Raw genomic sequence first — 22,338 nt, 5'->3', positions numbered from 1 at the left:
TTACGTTTGTTCCGGTGTCGCAAGCAATTATGTCCTATGCATCCGAATGACATTATTGCCTATGCAAAAATGTCCACAGGACGGTTTTGCTTATGCAATCGTGTCCGCCCGGATGCTGCTGCATAATGCAATTGTGTCCGCCTGGACACATTTGCATATAAGTTGTGTCCGCCCCCGTGCAAAACCGTCCTTGCAGTAAATCAAACGCAGTAATTGCACAACGGGAAGCCCCTGACAAGAGCTAATCGAACGATCACACTCGCCCTCTCTTGCTTGGTAACAACATGCCCCTGGAATGACGTCAAAAGCTATTCGAACGCACCGGGGCAGACCGGGGATGACCCAGGGAAGCTAAACGAACGCACCCACAGATCCAGTTTATAAACTGGTATCCTGCAATCACCCGCAGGATAAAGGCAGGCAGGTGGTGCAGTGACAAAATCTTTACATAGTTCGTTTAGCTTCCCTGGGTCTACCCCGGGGTGTGGCGGTTTTTCTCCCAGGACGCACGTGTGCAGATAATTACCCACGGTTTTCCTGGGAAAAAAAACCCGCCACACACCGGGGTCTAACCTGGGAAGCTAAACGAACGCACCCATTGCTTTGATTTGAATGCTCGGAGGTGATGTTGGGTGCAGCTGACATTCATTCGGAGGCTGGTCATCTTGCCACCTTGCAAGCTCGCCACCTTGCAAGCTCGCCACCAACAAAGTCGCCCCCTGCAAAGTCGCCCTCTAACCGATCCGCCCCGAGTTAAGTCGGCTACCTGACAATGTCGCCCCCAAACAATGTCGCCCCCTAGCAAAGTCACCCCCTGACAATGTCGCACCCACAATTTGTTGCATGTACGTTATGCCTACTTGCATGCAAGTTAATTGGTTTATAATTGAACTGCGTATCTCTATGTGACATATAATGTGGTGCATAATAGACGGGGATTGACCCATGCTAGTAGGCCACTCTCTGGCGTTATTCACGAGCCTAGAAGTGTGACGTCAGATGTTCAGGCTAAGACTCAGTTAGCATGAACACCTGTTAACACGCGAATGTAAAATTAAGAACATTCAGAAATAGTATAATATTATAAAATGGAATGCATGCTATTATGTACTGTCTCAAGCTATGAACTTAGCTAGTGATAATGAATAACATTAAAAGTAAAAAAAAAAACAAAAAAAAACCCGCTAGTTCCCGAGTCCTTACAAAACTAATAATGGTGTAACCAAGAGTCACAATACAATACAACAATACAATACAACTTTCTTGTCCTTTCATGGGAAATTCCTTTGGCCTTATTGCTCACATAAAAATACTGTCACCAGTAAAAAGTTGGGATGACTTTCCGTCCGGCGCCACCACTTTTTCACTATTTTCTTTTTTACAAAAAGGGATATCTCATTGAGGTAAATTAGATACTATTTTATTTCAAATCAAATGAAAAAAGTGGTGCTGCCATACGGAAACTTTTCCCTCACGATGATGTCAGTTAAAACTTAATAGTACTTTCATGATGATGCTTATTTTTTTGTCACCATGAAAGATGTGAGTAATATCTGAATATTGTGCCCACACGTGGTTCAAAAGTAGCCGGTGAATTTCAGTGTCCCCCCCCCCCCCCCGCTTCCGTAACCTGCGTGTGGATCTGCCCCTGCATGCTGATGACCGTACGCGTTGAGAAAACCTCGTAAAAAATGGATCAAAGTTGCGAAGATGACGCATGCCGCCGATGAGAGCATGCATACAGGCTATCCGCCAAGGCCTACTTCATGATGATCATCAAAGTGCACAATGAGACTCAATCTTTTGTTCTTCACCAATTGTAACTTTAAATTATAATTATGCTACTTTCAAATTTCAGTCTTTGTCTGCCTTCATCAAGCCTTCTGCAAACAAAGACTGTTACAAATTCTCCTTCCTCCCAAGATCCTTTGCAGAATGGAACAAACTACCACAGGATATTCGCGACGCACCAACTATTAGTATTTTTAAGAGTAAACTTCAAGCTATGGATATGGGTAACATCATCAGGGGGGCTCACTTCATGTAAATCATTGCTGCTCAGTCCCCTGCACGTGTACATCCCGATAATTATTTTGTAAATCCTCTTACAGCAAAATAATTGCCCGTGTATGTAGACCAGTCTCATAAACCACGATCATACTACAAAAAGGCCTTTTATTCACTGAGGCTTTCGGTCCAAACGTATGATGATCGATCTGTTTTTCACTTCGTTTTGTTCATTTAAATTTCCCTGCTTAGTTAGTTTTGCTGGTATTTAGTTAGTGTTGCTGCATTTTTAGAGAAACTTCCGGATGCTTATTGAAACCGGCATACGACTCGATTAGCCGCCGCCGTAACGGTTGTACAAAGAGCCCTCTATTGGCAGAAAATCACAAAATGGAAAAAAGTGCCTGGTACCCATCACTTCCGACATTATAATATTATTACCAACCGATTTTTATTACCATTCCAGAACTTTCCGCATGGGACCAATGAGTGAGTTTCACTATTTTAACCGCACGCGCATTATAAAAAACACACAGCACACCGCAAACCACATGCGCAAATTACAGTATTGGTAATAGTGGCCAGCACAGGACGTTTTCACTGACTCAATTATTGTTTTTAGATGAATTGATGTATAATATAATTATTTACTTGAAGTGTATCTTGACTGCCGTGTAACTGGCATTACTGTATAGGAGAGGATTTTGAAGGGAGTGCTTTTCATTTTACGGTTTTCTGTGTGGAGATTCTGCTGGGTAAGTTCCGTACGCTAAGTACGGCGTATGAACCGGGCATAATAATTAACGCTGAGTGTAGGTATGTAGTAAACGGCTTCCTTCCTTTGCGTTCGCCGGTCTCATTACATTTACAGTTGTTAGTGATCTTGTACTTCTAGAAACTATAAGGCCCCCCTTATAATTTCTTGAAAATGAAGTAGTGATCTTGGTTGTTCACCTCCAAACAAAGAAAACTTTATCCTCCTTCCAGTCCACTGTCCTGTTTTCATTCAATGATTCAATCAAGCAAGGTATTAAAAACACTAGTAGATAGTACTACTTTTACTTAGTTAGTGGAATGCTAGTAGTAGTAGTACTACTAAGTACTAGTAAAGTATCCTGGTGTCATGTATTTTCAGTAGGATAACAGGACAATTTTTCACAACTAAAAACTAAATATTTTTTTTTCAAATCATCTGTCCATTTTTTTAACAATAACACTTTCACTTCATGGTGTGTTTAAATTTTCAAAGTTTGGGTTTTACGTTGCGAGAGACAGTCCGCCATTAACAGTGCTTTAAATGCATGCATGACACTGGAGCAACGTCATATGTTTTCACACCTTTCATTGGTTGGTATTTTATTGAATATTCAGAAGCTAGTATGGCGTGCAAAATAAATCAAAAATATTATTCAATTACTACTTAACAAATTTAATTACATTTTTGTCCTAAGGCATTATGGCAACTTTATAGAATCCAGAGATATCATAAAGGCATGAAAGTAAAACACCCCACCCCCCTTGATGCACTCACACTTCATAACAATCCGTTTTCCCCCATTTCAGACCAGTAATTTTTTGTTTCAGGAGATAAGAAACCAATCTATGATATTTTCTCTTTAATGTAGACTTAATATTTATAATGCTTATCGGAATTTATTACAGTATGCATGAGTATATAAAAAAAAAAATTGTTGTCATTTTCACTTAAAATATTTTAATATTTTCCCCACATTTGCACACCATAGAATCCAAAATAGTAACCACCTCGTGTGATCCATCTAGTGACTGAAGCAGAATGAAACTCAATCTAGCAGATAGTAATTTTGTTTTGAACTTTCGAGGTTGGATGATGTTTCTTTGACTCATTTGAATGTTGGCATAATAATGCACTAGTGATTAGTACCAAAAATTAATAATTTTATAAATGTTCGAGCATAACCAACGACAGGAAATTTTTTTCTCAGCATGATTAAGCCTGATGAAAATACAGACCGTGAGTAAACTGCATAGCTTCTGTCATCGGTGCAGCTTGCACAATTTCGCGATAAACGGAAATCAAAGTTGGGGACCGAAAACATATGAGGGTCGATAACGTATGACGCTACGAATACGATAGTAGATAGTACATGTATGTAGTAATACCATGGAGGTAGAATTCTACCTCCATGGTAATACATAGGACTAGGACTCTAGTGTAGGAGACCAGACAAGTCGTCCGTTCGGACAACTCAACGGTTCATACAACTCGACGGATGATTTATTCAACTGTCAGACAACTCAACTTGCCCTTGGGGTCAAGAAAGTCGACGGATGGCCTAGTAAGTCGGGAGGAGAGTTGACGTCAATGCTCCGTATCGCATAGTTCTGCGCTTTGTGTAAATTGCTCAGCATGCTCAGTGACTATTATCCATCTGTTTAGTGTTTGGTTGACGGCGATTTGGCTGCAATTAGTGGCCACCAGTGATCAGTGCACAAAGTGTTTACACAGAAGTTAGTGCACGACGTGGGATCGGAAAACGTAAATTTCAATTTTCTTTTCACAAAATGTTAACACGAAAGGAGAAAATTCAACAGTTTTAAAATAATGAGGGCTTGGAGTTGTTCTAACTACTACTGTAAGGAACATGTGAGTAAAAGTTCAGACTCCCGACTGCTCCCGAGTTTGGTAGAAATATTTGTAACAGATTTTTGAATTTTTTTCGCAATGGTACGGCACCTTTATACCCTGGACTCCGTCATGTTGCCTGCAACGGAGGAGTCCAACCTGGGCTAGCTATAGTCCTAGAACTATTTTGGTTTCTTCTGCTATTGTCTCCCGTAACCTCACAGGTTTATATCCCTCACGATACGACATTACGATGATGGCACTAGTCTGGATCAATGAAATTTGTAATCGCAAATCGCTTTTTTTTTTTTTTTTTTATCTCGCCAAAATTAGACTTTATCCTTTGATATCTCATTGTCTGGGGCCATCAACAGAAAATCCACTCCGCAATCTCAAAAATACTGTATTTTTAATTAGCCAGCTTTTAAATCCACTTTTTCTAATTTCTTCATCCCAATTTATTTTGATGTCCCAGCTCCAGATTAGATATTTATTGCGACGTAACTGCCTCATCATGGTGAAAGAGACCAAATTTTATGACCTGCTCGGTGTCAAACCCAACGCCACGGAGACGGAACTCAAGAAAGCTTATCGCAAGCTGGCGTTGAAGTACCATCCAGACAAGAACCCAGAAGACCCAGAGAAGGTAACAATAATTAATATTTCACACTTCTGATGCGCTCAAAGCAAAATCTGTTGTTTGTCGACCCAGGTCATTTCTGATTTGTTTAAACATTTGAAAAGAGCATTAAAAAGGCAGTGGAATTGACAGTTGGTGTATCTCAACATAACTATAAAATAACAAACCTGTGAAAATTTGAGCTCAATCGGTTATCGAACTTGCGAGATAATAATGAAAGAAAAAAAAACACCCTTGTCACACGAAATTTTGTTTGTTAGATGGTTGATTTCGAGACCTCTAGTTCTAAATCTGAGGTTTTGAAATCAAATTTGTGGAAAATAACTTCTTTCTCGAAAACTCTGTTACTTCAGATGGAGCCGTTTCTCACAATGTTTTATACCATCAACCTCTCCCCATCACTGTTACCAAGAAAGGTTTAACTGTACGTATGCTAATAAGTATTTTGAGTAGCAATAGTGTCCACTGCCTTTAAATCTATCTTTTCAAAACCCCATGTTGATACCACCCTTGGTACCATAAAACTAAAGAGATGGGGGGGGGGGGGGGGGATAAACCTGAGGAAAAAAAAAGGGGTTTTATAAAAAAACAGTATTTATAAAGCGCCAAATTGCCAAAGGATACAAGGCGCTGACAATTTCACCCCTGTTGACATGTTTTGGCTTGTTTCTCCATACTGATTGTTGATAAATGACTCATTTACTATCAGCTTGACCATAGTCAAGTAGTAATCAAGTAGTACAGTATGAAACATCATTTGGGGGGGGGGGGAGGGGGTTAGTATTCAGTTGTAGCTCTTTGGCAATTAGGTCTTGGTGAAAATCGGCCCCTGAACTCTGCGATGTCACTTCATCCCTCTTTATGTTATGTTTGAACAGTTCAAGCTTATGTCCCAAGCCTACGAGAGTCTTAGTGACCCAAAGAAAAGGAAAATCTACGATGAGGGTGGAGAGCAGGCATTGAAGGAGGGCGGTGCTGGGGGCGGCAGCCACAACCCCATGGATATATTCGACATGTTCTTTGGCACCCACTCGAGGACGCACGAGCGACGCTGCAAAGATGTCATTCACCAGCTGGGGGTGTCACTGGAAGAGATGTACAACGGCTCAGTGCGTAAGCTGGCACTCAAGAAGAATGTAGTGTGCGATAAATGCGAAGGTATGAACACAAGTTTGTATAATAATAATAGGTTCTATACATAAAGTTATAAGAACTAGAGGGCACACTGGTGATGCTACCTGCACAAACGCGATAGGACCGCAATTAGACATTCGGGCCATTCTGTCTGCCCGTTGAATATGAAGAACACGTTGGAGTTTGTGTTTATTGAACGCTGATGTGATGCTGTTTTGTCAACTTACATAGGCCGAACAAACACACGCTAAGCAATGCCTGTTTGTTCAACTTAGAAAAGGGCGGCCTGTGCGCATGCCAGGCGCGTATATAGGCCAGTGCGCCCTCTAGTTCTTATATTTATAACTCTATGGTTCATATAGTGCTTTATCACACCCATAAGGTTGCATTTAACAAAGTGCTCAGTATTTTTTCTGCATGGTATTATGGGCTACTTTTTTGAAGCATGAAACTGTTTTTTTAAAGCACCATGGTTCACAAGATGATGTGGCGCAAAACATGTAATAATAATAATATCAAAGGTACTAAAGGCGCTGAGCATACACATACACACTTTCAGCAAGAGGGGTTTAGATATTGAACTGATGAATTCTGAGACCAATTATGTAATACCTTATAAGGGTTTACAAGGTACTATGGCGCATTTAGCAGCCACAGCCAGGAACACCGGGGCGAACCCCTTCTCTTTTTCGACAAGCGCACTGTTTTTTTATTATTATGCATTACACAACACATGGGACCAATGGCTTTACGTCCCATCCAAAGGACGAAGCAATGGTTAAGTGTCACGGCTACCGATCAAACCGGGAACAGTGGTGGTTTCCAATTCTATGATCCTTTGGGGGTAGTTCAAAGAGAGTACTGATGATTTTCAGTATAAAATAATCAAAAATCAAAAGTGGAAATTCAATTGTCTTCAGTTGATTATAAAGTTAGACACAAATCTTTGATTTCTTGAACTTGTATCTGATGTATCCTTGAAAGCAGTGGACACTATTGGTAATTCCTAAAAATAATTATCAGCATAAAGCCTTAAAATGGGGACATTTTTGCACACAATGTTCTGCTTTCGGATGCCTGAAAAAGGGGTTCAAGCCTTTAAGGCAATGGACACTATTGGCAAATACTCAAACTACTTATTAGCATAAAAATCTTACTTGGTAACGAGTTATGAAGAGCTGATGATAGTGTAATATATTGTGAGAATCGGCTCCCTCTGATGTAACGTAGTTTTTGAGAAAGAAGTAATTTTCCACAAATTTGATTTCGAGACCTCAGATTTAGAATTTGAAAGCACACAACTTAGACGAACGATTGAGCTCAAGTTTTCACAGTTTTTTTTTTATGCATACATGTTGAGATACACCACGTGAGAAGACTGGTCTTTTCTTGGATAGTTACCAATAGTGTCAAGTGTCTTTAAAGAAAAGTGCGAGGTGAAATACATGCGCACTTTTAACAATTTATACCATGTGAATTTAACCTTGAATCATGTGTGCAGGACGCGGAGGCAAGAAGGGTGCAGTCGAGACTTGTGGTACATGTAAGGGGTCCCGTATACAGGTACATCTCAGCCCCATTGGTCCGGGAATGGTGCAACAGATCCGAACAGCTTGTGGAGATTGCCAGGGACAAGGAGAGAAGATCAGCGCGAAGGATCGCTGTAAACAGTGCCAAGGAAAGAAAATCATCAAAAATAGCAAGATTCTGGAGGTGCATATAGACAAAGGTAAATCATATGCGCTGGGATTGGGTGTCTCTGTTTTTAATCGGAAATGTTTTTGTTTTTTTAAACTCCCAACCCCAGAAAGAAATCAAACTTATTATTATAATTTTGTTTTTTATATACATGTAATTAAGATATGTAAGATTCATAAAGAAAATAAAGATTCAACCATATGGAACACTCCAGACTGCAGAGAAGGCCCTTTCAAAACCAAAGATACATGGTGTACATGTTCTTGTACCGTAGTAGGCCTGCATTGCACTTGAAAGCTTTTGCACTCAAAATACTTCATGCTTTGCAGTCACAAGCTTTCATGCTTTCTGCTCATTTAGTTCAGTTAGTTTTTGTCAACAGCCTATCATATCCTTGAATGTACTACATTGGAAACGGTTAAAGCCTGGTTCATACTTCATGCCAATGTAAATGCGATAGGAATGTTGACGTCACAAATTCGCATCGAATTATTCACAGCAGTTGAGTTGTGCTCGACTCTCCTGCGAATATCGCAGTGAAAACAGAGTTGTGACGTCAACTAAATGTCAAATTCGCTTTCGCAGGAAGTTTAACAGGGCTTAATATTTTATTATTTATTTTTCTATATTTTGAAGGGAACGTATCCAGTTAGTTTTTGTAACCGTTTGATTGTTATAATCCATGTCAATGTACATTGAACAATAAAACTAACCTGTGAACATTTTATTTCAAAAGGTGGTCCGTTCTGTTAAGAATCAGGAGCGGTTACATAGCTTACATGTATACATGTAGGAAGAATAAGCCGTAATTTGGAATACACAATCTGACAAACTTATTTGAAAGTAACTCTTCTGGGATAAAAACCAGAACTTGAATTTAATGCTGTATACCGCTCAGCCATAACACCCTGCAAGGTCTTAATAATACATTGTACTAGATTGGAAGTTTAATCTATGAAAATGTAGGAAGAATAATCCGTCATTTGGAATACACCATCTGACAAACTTATTTGACAGTAACATTGAAATCTCGGATAAAAACCAGAACTTGAATTTGATGCTGTAGACTGCTCTGCCATGACACCCTGTAAGGCCTTAATACATACTACATGTACATGTACGTGTAGATCCTAAGTTTAATCTGAAAATGTTTCCCCTTACTCCACTAGGGATGAAAGATGGGCAGAAAATCACATTCAGCGGCGAAGGAGATCAAGAACCAGGGCTGGAACCAGGTGACATGATCATAGTTCTTGAAGAGAAACCAAACAAGGTAAAACTACATGTAACTGTTGTCCACGTTATAATATTAATCAAACTGCTTTCATCAGTGTAGCGCCCTTAACCAATAATGAGTCCCGAGGCACTTTATATCTAGCTTAAAAATGTGAACAAACTAAGAAACTTTGCACAAGTTAACAAAAACAGATTAAAAATGCATTACAGAAAAATACAAATGTTCAAATTAATGTGCAATGAAACGAAGTATTAGTCTGAAACGACATGACACATGCAGATGATAATAAATACTGTCTAGTCTAGATATTGTAAACATTGATTTTGTTTAGGAAGAAACTATGAATAAGTAGTAAACATTTGTGTCAACCATGGGTTAATCTCTTTAGTGGGAGCGTTGACTGTGAAAAAAGCTGGTATGATCTCGACGTTCCGAACAGTATTCTCTGCACTTCTTCAGGAGTTTACTATTTATTTATAGTTTCTTTCTATAGACCTTTATTCCGCTGTCACCATCTTGATCATGTTCCCTATTTCCAATAATAGTAATGATTGCTATCATTCAATTGCGCCTGACACCAGACTATTACTTCATCCAGCCTCAGTTTGGTTACAATGAGTTGGGATGGAGTAACCACACCGTGATGAAAGTCTATTGATATTGTTTATTTGTTTTCGATCCAGTTGTTCAAGAGGAAAGGAACAGACTTGATTATCAACAAGAAGATAGATCTGGTTGAAGCACTCTGTGGTTTCAAGCATATCATCAAGACGTTAGATGATAGAGAGTTAGTCATTACCTCACATGCAGGTGAGTTTCAAACAGTCAATCGAATTAAATCAAATATCAAAGTGTTATGTATAGTAGCACACGTATCTACCAAACAAGGTACTCAAGGCGCTGAGCATAAACAAACCTTCAGAAAGATAGGTTATTGCAGTGATTAATTCCGAGACCCAATTGTGTAGCTCACCTTACAAGGGTTTACCAGGTGCTACGGTGCATTCAGCAGCCACAGCCAGGAATACCGGGGTGAACCCCTTCTCTTTTCGATAAGTGCACTGGGTTCTTTTACATGCAACCAACGGCTTTACGTCCCATCCGAAGGACTAAGCAATGGTTAAGTGTCTTGCTTAAGGACACAAGTGTCACAGCTTGGGATTCAAGCCCACACTCTGCTGATCAGAAACACCAGAGTTTGAATTCGTTGCTCTTAACCGCTCGGCCGGACTATTACAAACACAAGTCCTGTGCCAAGTTTCATAAAGCCTCTAAACTTGCTAGGCACACAAAAACTTTGCTTTATAGCAAAAAATACAGTTACTATGGATGTGACTGGTACACCGGGCATTTCTTGCTTAGCCAAGAATTTTCTAAGTAGTATTTTCAGCTTAACAGCTTTATGAAATTGAGCCCTGACTCTAGGGGCAGCCCTCTAAATAACGGCACCCACAGCAATTGTAATAACCAGATCCTTTCAGGAAGTATGAGTCATGTCGTGATGAATCACAGTTCAAGATGTTTTTATTAAAGACAGTGGACACTATTGGTAGGCCCCTAATTGTCAAAGACCAGTCTTCTCACTTGGTGTATCTAAACATACAATAATAAACCTGTGAAAATTTGAGCTCAATTGGTCGTCAAAGTTGCGAGATATTAAAAAAACAAAAACCCTTGTCAGACGAAGTTGTGTGCTTTCAGATGCTTGATTTCAAGATCTCAAATTCTAAATATGAGGTCTCGAAATCAAATTTGTGGAAAATTACTTCTTTTCTCAAAAATTACGTCACTTCAGAGGGAGCCGTTTCTCACAATGTTTTATACATGTACTATCAGCTTCTCCCAATCAATAGTTACCAAGTGAGGTTTTATGATATAATTATTTTGAGTAATTACCAATAGTGTCCACTGCCTTTAAAGGCTGATTATTCAGTGTCTGTGAAATCTGCACAATTTTCTTCAAGACCCACACATGTGATACGTATGTGAGTCATTTGTAAACCCACATGCTACATGTACAGCATGTTTTATTTTATATTGGGAACTTCCTTTCTGATAAATAACATCAACAAGTGGTTTAGCATTGAAACAAATTGTGCCGATGCATTTTCAATAAACAACTTCACATTAAACTCCTTTTTCACGGTTTTATTCTATCACATTTCTTTGTATTTCTAAACTCTACTTCCACAACTTTTGAACCAAAGGTGGTATCATCATGGGTTTTGACAGTATTAAAGCATAGATTATGCTCTTTTCAAAAATAAAAAAAAAATAAAAAATTACCTGGGTTGACAAACGACTCATTTTGCTTGATCGCAATGTTTAAATGACACATTATTTGATTAGTACAGGAACGGGTGTACAATGTACTTTAACGGCACTGGACACTATTGGTAATTTCTCAAAATAACTGTTCGCATCACACTTACAATGTACTTGGTAACAAGCAATGGAGAGCTGTTGATAGTATAAACATTTTGAGAAACAGCTCTCTCTGAAGTTATGTTGTTTTTTAAAAATAGGCAACTTCTCACTATTTAGGATTGTGCCATTAATGTCTGATTGTGTTTGGTAGGTAAATTATGTTGTCGGGAATGGTCGTGAGTGACACAATTGGTTCACCAATGACCAAGCAGGAAGGCACGACTATTTTTGTAGTAGTTAGGCAGCACCATTAACCGAGTAATTGAAGAAATGATAGTATCGTCAGCTATCAATAGGTGTGACTTTGACACTAGTCGCACTAGTTGCCAGACACCCAAGCTTAGCACGCAGTTCATACAGATTGGCACGCAGTTCACACACTTTTTTGGCACACAGTAAGTTCAATATTCACGCGTTTCAGCCCGACGCGTGTATTGGCTCCATACTCCAACAGCTTGTACATGGGGAGAACCCTGCTATTGTATGAATGCTTAGCTATCCTGTCTTCTCCCTTCAAGTTCCAAGACATTCTGTTTGACCTCAATACTTTTGTCCTTTACTTTTTGCGCAGGTGATGTAATTAAACACGACGATGTGAAAGTTGTGCGGAACGAAGGGATGCCTATCTACAGGTCACCTTTCGAGAAGGGACGTCTCATCATCCACTTCGAGGTTGACTTCCCAGAGTCGGGTCAGATCCCTCTGGATGCTCTACCCAAGCTGGAAGCAGTCCTCCCAGAACGGCCCGAATGCATCGTCAGCGACGACATGGAAGAGGTGAATCTAATCAATTACGAACCAAAGCAGCGAGGGCGCTATGAGAACGCGTACGAAGAAGACGGAGATGAGTTTCATGGAAGAGGTGGAGGGGGAGTTCAATGTCAAACCCAGTGATGGGGGAAAAAAAAGGACTTCTTGACAATTCCACAGAATTATTATTATTATTTGAAAACAATAGGAATACTACTTTTTATGAGCCATGAATACTCAAATAAAATACCAAAAGTAAATACGTCACAAGTGACGCCCTTGTCTTCAGGTTTTTAATATATTGAGAGAGGTATTACATGAAACTATCCACCTTTATGAAGTACCAGCGAGGAAAACTCACTTGGCTGTAATTCACTCCACTCTGTGCTGGACACCATTGGTAATTGTCAAAGACCAGTATTCTCACTTGGTGTATCCCAATTATACGCATAACAAATCTGTGAAAATGCAAGAGAATGATAAAAATAAAAACACCCTTTCTACACAAATTTGTGTGATTTCAGATGCATAATAAAAGGGTTCAGGCGGCCTGAAGTCTTTTAATATTTGAGTGAGGAATTACCTCTTTTCAGAGGGAGCCGTTTCTTACAATGTTCTTTGCTATCAACAGCTATCCATTGCTTGTTACTAAGTAAGTTTTTATGCTAACAATTGTTTTGAGTAATTACCAATAGTGTCCATGCCTTTTAATATTTTTTTAAAAGTTCACGATGCCACAAATCTTCATGTAGCGCCACATGTGATATAAACCTTTGTATGTGCTTATCTATTTATGGGTGCTCATTTTAGACCTGTCCATTTAAAACTACTACTTCATGTAACGTAGTTTGATGTTTATTTTCACCCAATGTAATGTAAAGTTTGGTTTAAATCTTTTTTAAATATGATTTTTGAGCATTGTTATATTAAATTCATATGCTTGTGCACTCCTTTAGTACAAGCTGAAGTATTATAAACGATTTTTTCAGGGCCCAGTTTCATTGCTCTGCTTTCCACCAAATTCAACACATACTGTACGATCACGATTCTCCACTAAAGCGCAAGCGCCGAATTTCTGCGCTAGCTGTGTAAGTGTTGAATACCTAGTATCGTGGACGTGGAGTACACACACACTCTCACCAGTGAGCAAAAAATTCCCTGCTAACCCGTGAAATATGCTTGACGTGAGAACATAATTCCCTGCTTTTGCAAGCGCCAAACGGTAAGCAGAGCCATGAAATTGGGCCCAGATTGCCTGTGCCAGTAGTTGTTTTGTTTACTGTATTAAAAAAAAATGTGAATTAAGAAAACAACCATGGACTTTTTTTAAATATTTATATTTGACTGGTTTGGAGTATGAATGCACATTTATATTGATTACTTTGAACGTAATGTAGTGTGTGATATTTAAATTGTGTGTGGTCTTTAACCTCATCACAAAGACCTTAAAAGTGCTGTCTTGTCACAATTTCCCGGAGAAATTATTTCTTTCATCTTTTGATCCATTCTTGAACTGGTCCCAATTTTATAGAACAAAATTGCTCAGCACAACAAAATAATGCTTAGAATAAGGTCACCAGCCACTAAAACCATTCCTCTAGTATAATCTATGACTGGTGTTTTACTCAATTTTGATTAGCAGGAAAGTGTCACAAGGATGCCCTGTAAGTGAACTTCAATTTATAACTTAAGCCTACAAGCCTGAGGAAACCTGTAAACAATGGCGTAACTGCGTACACCATGTGAACCAGAAACACCGGGTTAAACGCCTACTCTTCCACCATAAGTGTTCTGGATTGTTTGAAGTGCAATACCAATCATAGAACATGGGAGCCGGGACCTACGGCTTAATGTGAATGTCCCATCTGAAGGACGAAGCAACTACATGTATGATCTGCTTGCCGAATGACACAAGTGCCACTGCCGAGGCCTCAAACCCACACTCTGTGGATTAGAAACCCCATATCTTGAGAGTCCATTTACAAGGTTGTGATTTGAAAGCTAGGGCTGAGTGGATTGGTCTGTTAGCCTTCTGAGGTAATTTTGTTTTCTTAAATACACTGGACACTGTTGGTAATTGTCAAAGACCAGTCTTCTCACTTTGTGTATCTCAACATATGCATAAAAAAAACATCTGAAAATTTGAGCTCAATCGGTCGTCGAAGTTGCGGGAAAACAATGAAAGAAAAAACAACCTTGTCACTCGAAGTTATGTGCTTTCAGATTCTTGATTTGGAGACCTCATATTCTTAACCCGAGGTCTCAAAATTAAATTCGTGGAAAATTACTTCTTTCTCGAAAACTACTACACTTCAGAGGGAGCCGTTTCTCACAATGTTTTATACCATCAACCTCTCCCCATTACTAGTCACCAAGAAAGGTTTTATGCTAATAATTATTTTGAGTTATTACCAATAGTGTCCACTGCCTTTAAAACAAAAAAGAAAACTTGATTTTTGTCGGTGAAAGAAATGTTCAGGGAAGTGTGTGACAATATAGCTCCTATGAGAACCCAACAGGTTAACAAACAAAAACTTCTGGAATTTTCAGCTTATTGTATTTTTTTTTAACAAGGTAATAAACAATGTCTGTTTTAAAATGGTCTCCCTTATTAATTTTAATGTTTTTAGTAAATTATACAATGTTATATCCACAGATCTCAATATCTATGTTGTAGATAAGTCTCAGGGTCATGTCGCATGAGACAACCAGCTGATGATTTCACCAAACTCCTCCTAACCTAGGATTTATCTTAAGACTTGGGACAAGTTAAGTTCTGTAATATAGACGTTAGGACGCATTGAACCCATCCTAAGTTAGGATAAGTTACTCGTTCTAACTCGAGATGGGAGTAATCCTAGCATTTCGAGAAATCAGCTACAGTTCCAGGCAAAATTCCATTTCAATACACCTTGGGAATCTTAGGAAATTGTTCAGAAATTATTTTTGTGCTACCAAAGTGGTCTTGCAGCATGCACTGTAGTCGGTTGCCTCCAAGTTGCCTGCAAAAGTTGCCTTGTGTGACAATGCCCTTAGGGTCATGTCACAAGAGACAATTTACAGGCAACCAGTTCCAGGCAATCTCCAAGAAGAGAATCCATTCGCATTTGAACTTCCACATGTGTTTCTTACGAACCATAAGACATTGTTTGAGAAATCACTCAAGTGCTACCAAAGTGGTCCTGTAGCATGCACTGCATTTGGTTGCCTCCAATTTGCCTGCAAAAGTTGCCTCGTGTGTGACAAGGGCCTTTACAGCCCTTGTTGTCGTGAAAAGAAATATCAGGTTTGTAAACCTCTTGGAATGTTGTTTCAGGTACATGCATACCTCACAATCCAAAATGGATCAAAATGTTTCTATACAGAAGCTTAGTCCTTGTAAACTAGATACTTTTATCTCAATTATGCCATTCTGTCCAAAAAGCATCCAACGAAACAAATCAATTTTTTTTTCTTCTAATATAAGCGCATACAAATCTCAGGAGTGTGATTTCTCATGATTTTTTTCTTCAGATTTCGGATTTTCTCCAAGTCTTGTAAAGAAATAAAGCTTTTACTGGAGAAAAAAATATAGTCCACATTGTGTCCAGATCTATAGTTTTGTATTTCTGTTGATGCACATGAAGTTTAAAACCTGATGAATTTAAAGATCTTGGAGGTTCCAGGTCTTCAGTAAGGGGGAAAGCAAGGCCAGCGAGCCATTTTTAGGAATTTCCATTTTTGTATAAGTCAACCATGCAGCTATTGGATTGTGCCAACTACTTATTTAGTTAATAACAATAATATTTGTGTTTTTATTTTCTTTCTTTGCTTTTGTTAATATTTTGTGCAATAATGTTGATGGTGACTTCTCCATATTTCGGACACCCCTATGTTCCGACAACCGTATGTTCCGAGTCGGGTTGTTGACGAAATGGTATCTTTCCTCGCCTTCCATCTCTAGAACCCAAATTCGAATCCTGCTGGGGCACAATGTGGATTGGGTTTTCAACTTTACAGTCCTTACCTGACTGCATTGCATGGTTTTCCCTGAAACAATTTTATATGGGGCTTTTAAAACTAAAACTTCCTTCCTTGTCTTCTCTACATGCGGTTCATGGCTACTACAGTGATTAAGTTTGCACTTTCTGAGACTCCTTCAATGAAAAGATTCTATCAGGGTTAAATATTGTCCATTGAAGCACAATTAGGGAAGATGTTTATCTCAAACGGAGTAGTCTATGAAATAACCCGGTGAGCTACTGTATCTTTATTAATGTAATCATCAAATTGCGGATCAAATTAACTTAGGGTATTTATTACAAATTATATTGAGGCTCTGCCTGAAGCTGGATGTGCATGTCCTGGGCCAATTTCATAGAGCTGCTAGCTAAGCAGAAAATTGTGCTTAAAACTTTCCTGCTTAGCAGGAATATGAGCAGGATAGGTCTAATAGTCACAAGTTTTACGACATGGTATTTTGGCTGGTTTTTACTATGCACATATTGTTTTTTTTATATTAATTTTGATTAAAATTGCGCATGTTTTATTAATTATTTTCATAAAATATTGTAGCATTCCATTAATATTGTGACAGTAATGTAGTTTGGGGGAACCTTTCAATAAAAAGGTAAACTAATTTGACTGTTTTTGTGTGTTTCTGTATTGATCTTTTTCTGTTTTAGATTAATGAACTTTATTAGTTGAAGCTATGGTTTAAGCAATGCATTTCACTTTATTTACTTAATTTGTTGTTAAAATTTGATTATCACTGAATGAAAAAAATTACTATTTTTGGTAATTTGATTGGATATTTTAAAGCTGAAAACCACCCTGAATAAAAAATACTACAATAAACAATTACTTACACAAATGAAAAAAAAAAAAACAGTGAACCTTTGGTCGAAAAGCACCGTGATAAAACATAGCACACAAGTGTTCATGAAAACGGGGTATAAAAAAAGTTCAAGCAGGCCTGGGAGGGATTCGAACCCACGATCTTCTGTTTACGAGACAGACGCCTTACCACTTGGCCACCAAGCCATGCATCACCCACTTTGTGATTTAACGGTATATAAACACTGTATAGCTGCATCCTTGGTCGCTTAATTGACAAATAAAAACAACATTTAGTACAATATTTAAAATAAATTATACTTCAATGCAACCAATAAATAAATGTATTTGAAGTGTACTGTATATAAAATGAATGTAGTAAACAATTATTTATTAATTTATAAACAATAGCCATTATCGATACGAAGTATTTTCACGTCGAGTTACCTTGTGAAGTCTCATGCCCTGTGTTCACCTGTTGTAGTTCACATGTAAATTTTTCCAGGCGAACAGACTAATGTCATCGAACTCGCCTTTCGCGGGAAATTTATACACACTGGCGCGCCACTACAAAAAATAAAAACACCGGAATTTTACTGCGATTGAATTTTCGTGTAGAATGGAATAATACGATCAAACCACAAACAGTAGCTCAACGGAATGTGATGTGAAACGGACACTGACGACAGCATACTTAATACTTCGTTCATCTTCTGTGAAAGAAGAGGAACTCCTTCTTGTTCTGTTGGGTGGGGGTTTGTTGCTGTGGTGGTGAGCTGGAGTGGAGTGAGTAGGCATAAATAAAATACTGTGTACGTCACTGTAGTGTTAGTGTGTAATTTTTTAATTTTATTATAATAATATGAACAACTCCTGATGACTGTTGTGTTGTGTGTTAGTTTGACATGATTGACTTGGTTGGATTGTGTGTTAATAGTGCCATCCATTGGGCTGGATTATACCAATTACCATATAAAAAAAAAATAGCTGATGTCTTGTCTGTTTTTTCTGTCCTAGCTAAGTAAAGCTAACTAGTATTAATAATATGGATAAAATTACTTAATTACTCAAAAGGCTTGACTCCCCTTGAGTCAAGTTTCAAAAAGTTGTTAATGTTACTAGTAAAAAGTAAAAGGGAAGTAATTTTAAGAGAATCAATGAGTGGTGAAGAGGTTTTCAACTAGTGGTTTAAACCCGCGCCGAGGCCTGGACTTAATAATTTTACTGAGCATGCTGAGACGAAGTTGAGGTAAATTATCAAGAACAAGGCCCTCGGCGGGTTTAAAGTGAAACCACTAGTTTTAAACCGATTCAACACACTTTGATTCCCATATTCATAAATACCTTTTTGGTCAAAAAACATCAACACCACTTCTTGGTCAAAAGGTAAAATAAATGCAAAAAAAATAATTCTTCAATGATTTCTTTCAACACAACACCCCTCCAGATTCCAGCTATGAAATGGTAAGGCCCTCGGGTAAACAACTCCTTATAAGGAGATGATGTGCGCGTCGCGCGTATCGCGTGATGTGGCGCAACTGTTTCAGCCGTTGCTCTCGACCAATAGGAATGAAGAAACTGTATTTTATAAGCGCAGGTGCAAGCTCGCGTGTCACGCCCATGTTATTTTTTTTATATAACACTTTTTACTGATCATCTGTTCAAACAACCCCTCGTGATGTCCTCTCGACCAATCAGAATGGATAAACTGTCTTAGGTATTTATGAATATTTAACTAAACATGTTAAATTAGACCATTATGGCAAATGATGGGCATAGAATTACATACCCTTACGTTTTTTGTACTCCTTGCGACCTTGGCTTGTGGGTAATAGTTATACTAGTTGGGGGTCCAGAGTCAGAGACTCCAGTCAGTACCTTACTTAGTTCATTCATAGTCGTACACATATATCACGTGACGCATATATGTAAAGTTAGACCATGGAGCTATGAAAAGGAGCTCCATGGTTTGTATAGCTCCATGGTAAGACAAGCATTGTATTTGAATTGATTGAAGCAATGCCTTTTGATTGAGGGCTCTCCACCCACTGTCCAGACTTCATCCACCATGTGACATATGGTGGATGAAGTCCATCCCCTTTGGCCTGGAAGTCATGTCCCCTGGAAGTCATGTCCCCTTGGCCGGATGGAGCAATGAAATAGTTTAGTGTTCCATCCATGTGTGATTATGATGGAAGGAGAGTTTAGGATGCATGTTATCTATATCACGTATATTGTCATTGTTTGTCATAATTACTAAAATGCTATAATTAATTTTGCCTTTACTTTATTATATTTTATAAATAATTTCTTTGACTGGTTTGGTATTCAATATTGCTATCCTGTGAAAAAAATGTGACTGAATGTTTGCTTATATTTATTTTATAATTTGCATAGATGATAGTGTGTGTGGACAGAATATTGAAAAAAGAACTGAACTAAACTGAAAGAAAGACATTTTAGAACAATCTGAAGATGGAGTCGGTGTCTGCAATGATGAATGTCGAGCTGCTTTCGGCCTGCAGCGCTCTCGGCTGTTTGGAGGGGAATAAGTATCAAAAAGAACCAGACTGTCTTGGTAAGATCTTTCATAAAGAAAGCACCCAAACGACCAAAAAATTTAATTATACCAAATCCTGACTGGCACCATCTTGTTTATGAACCAAACATACTGTCCATCATAAAATAATTTTTTTTAATTTTTCTAATCAAATATGTTGAAAAAAATCTAACAATATGTAGTGTTTTTATATTTACATACAGGTGTTCGGTGTAGACCTGTCTGAGTAAGGATGTGTTTGTTTGAAATTGAAATAAGGGAATCAATGTGTGGTGAAGAGGTTTTCAATTAGTGGTTTAATCCCAACGAGGCCTGGTTCTTGATAATTTTACCGAGACGTAGTCATGGTGAATTATAAAGAACCAGGCCTCGGCGGCTTTAAACCACTAGTTGAAAACCGATTCAACACACTTTGATTCCCATTCATAAATAACTTTTCGGTCAAAAACATCATAACTTTTTGGTCAAAAAGTAGAATAAATGCAAAAATTATAATTGTTAAAGGATTTCTTTCAACACAACACCCCTCCAGCTATGAAATGGTAAAGCCCTGCGCCGCCCTCAGGTAAACAACTCCTTATAAGGGAATGCTGTGGGCGTCGCGCATATCGCGTGATGTGGCAAAACTGTTTCAGCCGTTGCTCTCGACCAATAGGAATGAAGAAACTGTCTAATAAGAACAGGTGCAAGGTCGCGTGTCACGCCCATGAATTATTACACTTTTTACCGGTCATAAACAAAGGTTTATACACACTAATGTGACGCGCTCTCCACCAATAGGAATAGTGAAACTGTCTGAGGTACTTATGAATGCTCCTTCAACACCCAGCAGAGGGTGGATATGTGTGCATTACCAATCTTTAAATATTATTATTATTATTACTATTTTCAATTCCTCACACCACAGAAACCTTAAAAGACCTGATTCGTTTCCTTCGACGGGAAGATGAAACGTGTGACATCCGTCGGCAGCTTGGAAACTCACAGATTCTTCAGAATGATCTGCTCTACATCGCCAAGCAATACCACAAAGACACAGAGTTATTTGAGACATGCATAAGGTTTGTCGTCAACAGAAAACCAATTTCTGGAATTCTTTTTGTAGTAAAACTTAAAAGTTAATCCTGCAGCCTCTACATGTACCATTTGTAATAATAACAATAATAATGAGCCATTCTTGTGTTGCGCATCACATTTACAGAGAAGTCTATATATTTGGCTTGAAATGTAAGAAGGCAAACAAAATTATTAGAAAAAAGGGATACTCATAGGTCTTCCCTTATAGTTATTAACATTTCCCTACTTTTTATGTATCTTCTAAAAGTTACTAAAATTTGTGCGAACTCCTTTTCATCCACTCCCTTTATTCTCTATGAATGTAGGCTTTTGGTTAACTTGACTCAGTCGCCCGAGATATGCTTCCAAAAGGTCCCAGAGGACAAGATGTTTCGCAACTACTTCTTGGAGGTTTTGTCGCAGCTCCAGTCTTACAAGGAGGCATTCGCTGACGAGGAAGTGATGGGAATTCTGGCTCGCAAACTGAAGAAACTCTTAGATTTGGTACAGTGTAGTGATCCTCAGTGTTGTAGATAGACCAATCTTAGTGGTATACTCTAAATCCAATTTAGTTCACCAAGGGCGAGCGGTTCAACAACATTATTTTAAACAATAACTGTACTGCGTTGTTTTACATGCATTATAACAAGACCGTTAAATTCCAGGCCTGAGTTACCAAGTACCAAGTATCAAAGTACAAGTGTCATGTCTTGCACTCAAACCCACACTCTACTGATCAGAGACATCAGCGCCAGTGCGTTTGACCACTCAGCACGACACACCTATCTTTGATTTTACAAAGTCTGACTGAAGCCTGGTTCATACTTGCCGTGAATGCGAATGCGATACAAATTTTGAAGTCACAAATTTTCAACGAGAAATTTGCATCAATTGACTGTGCTGAATTCCTGCAAAACATTGGCTGTGAAAACAGCCCTGTGACATCAAAATTTGTATCGCATTCGCAAGAAGTGTGAGCCAGGCTTACATGTAAGTCCGACTGATAAAATTATGCTCTGGTTTATTTTGTTCTTGTAAAGCTTAAGTTTTAAAAACATAAATATTTGTTTCTCTTTTTCCCATTTTCTGGTAGGAGTGGGAAAGTCGACGTGAGGATCACACTCTTTTGATGGAGAGGATTCTTTTACTGGTCAGGAACATTCTGCACGTCCCAGCTGATCCCAATTATGAGAAGGTAAGACCGTTTCAAATTGTTGTCACCCCAGATAATCCAGCCACTACACTATAGACTATTATGGACCTTGGCTTGTAACCATTTTCTGCCAAGCAATATTATTTTTCTGTGCTTAGAAAGTTTTTGTGCTTACAGGCTTTATGAAATATTGGGCCCTGATCTCACTGCACTGTTCCAGCAGTTTAAGGAACAAGTTCAGCCAAAACAGTATTCA

The 22,338-nt window shown here is 38.6% G+C and overlaps 2 protein-coding genes and 1 non-coding gene across 3 annotated transcripts in view; 2 read left to right on the top strand and 1 right to left on the bottom strand.

The window, feature by feature from the left end:
• The first annotated feature begins 2,527 nt into the window (after window positions 1-2,527).
• LOC117288472 (dnaJ homolog subfamily A member 1-like) lies at window positions 2,528-12,962 on the top strand. Its single transcript, XM_033769350.1, has 7 exons — window positions 2,528-2,762; window positions 5,088-5,258; window positions 6,131-6,410; window positions 7,888-8,115; window positions 9,254-9,357; window positions 10,005-10,131; window positions 12,320-12,962. The coding sequence occupies exons 2-7, from the start codon at window positions 5,127-5,129 to the stop codon at window positions 12,640-12,642; spliced, it is 1,194 nt and encodes a 397-aa protein (XP_033625241.1). The 5' UTR covers window positions 2,528-2,762; window positions 5,088-5,126; the 3' UTR covers window positions 12,643-12,962.
• A 4,486-nt stretch (window positions 12,963-17,448) lies between these two features.
• Trnat-cgu lies at window positions 17,449-17,520 on the bottom strand. The gene has a single exon. It is a non-coding gene; the product is annotated as a tRNA-Thr (tRNA).
• A 330-nt stretch (window positions 17,521-17,850) lies between these two features.
• Window positions 17,851-22,338, top strand: part of LOC117288553 (protein timeless homolog) — a 29,502-nt gene continuing 25,014 nt past the window's right edge. The window contains exons 1-5 of the mRNA XM_033769453.1: window positions 17,851-18,099; window positions 19,711-19,891; window positions 20,781-20,934; window positions 21,256-21,433; window positions 22,023-22,124. Coding sequence (XP_033625344.1) covers window positions 19,789-19,891; window positions 20,781-20,934; window positions 21,256-21,433; window positions 22,023-22,124 — 537 coding nt within the window. The 5' untranslated portion in view covers window positions 17,851-18,099; window positions 19,711-19,788. The remainder of the gene's footprint in view (window positions 18,100-19,710; window positions 19,892-20,780; window positions 20,935-21,255; window positions 21,434-22,022; window positions 22,125-22,338) is intronic.

The sequence above is a fragment of the Asterias rubens genome, chromosome 3 (assembly GCF_902459465.1).
Source record: "Asterias rubens chromosome 3, eAstRub1.3, whole genome shotgun sequence".
Lineage (NCBI taxonomy): Eukaryota > Metazoa > Echinodermata > Asteroidea > Forcipulatida > Asteriidae > Asterias > Asterias rubens.
Note: the sequence above shows the minus strand (reverse complement) of the source record. Positions and strands in the feature narration are given on the sequence as shown.

What these genes read in the sequence shown, in the direction of transcription:
- LOC117288472 (XM_033769350.1), top strand. Translation starts at nt 5,127, where the DNA reads ATGGTGAAAGAGACCAAATTTTATGACCTGCTCGGTGTCAAACCCAAC. An exon ending in AGTGTGCGATAAATGCGAAG is followed by an intron (nt 6,411 to 7,887) that starts GTATGAACACAA and finishes TCATGTGTGCAG; the next exon opens with GACGCGGAGGCAAGAAGGGT. An exon ending in AGTCATTACCTCACATGCAG is followed by an intron (nt 10,132 to 12,319) that starts GTGAGTTTCAAA and finishes CTTTTTGCGCAG; the next exon opens with GTGATGTAATTAAACACGAC.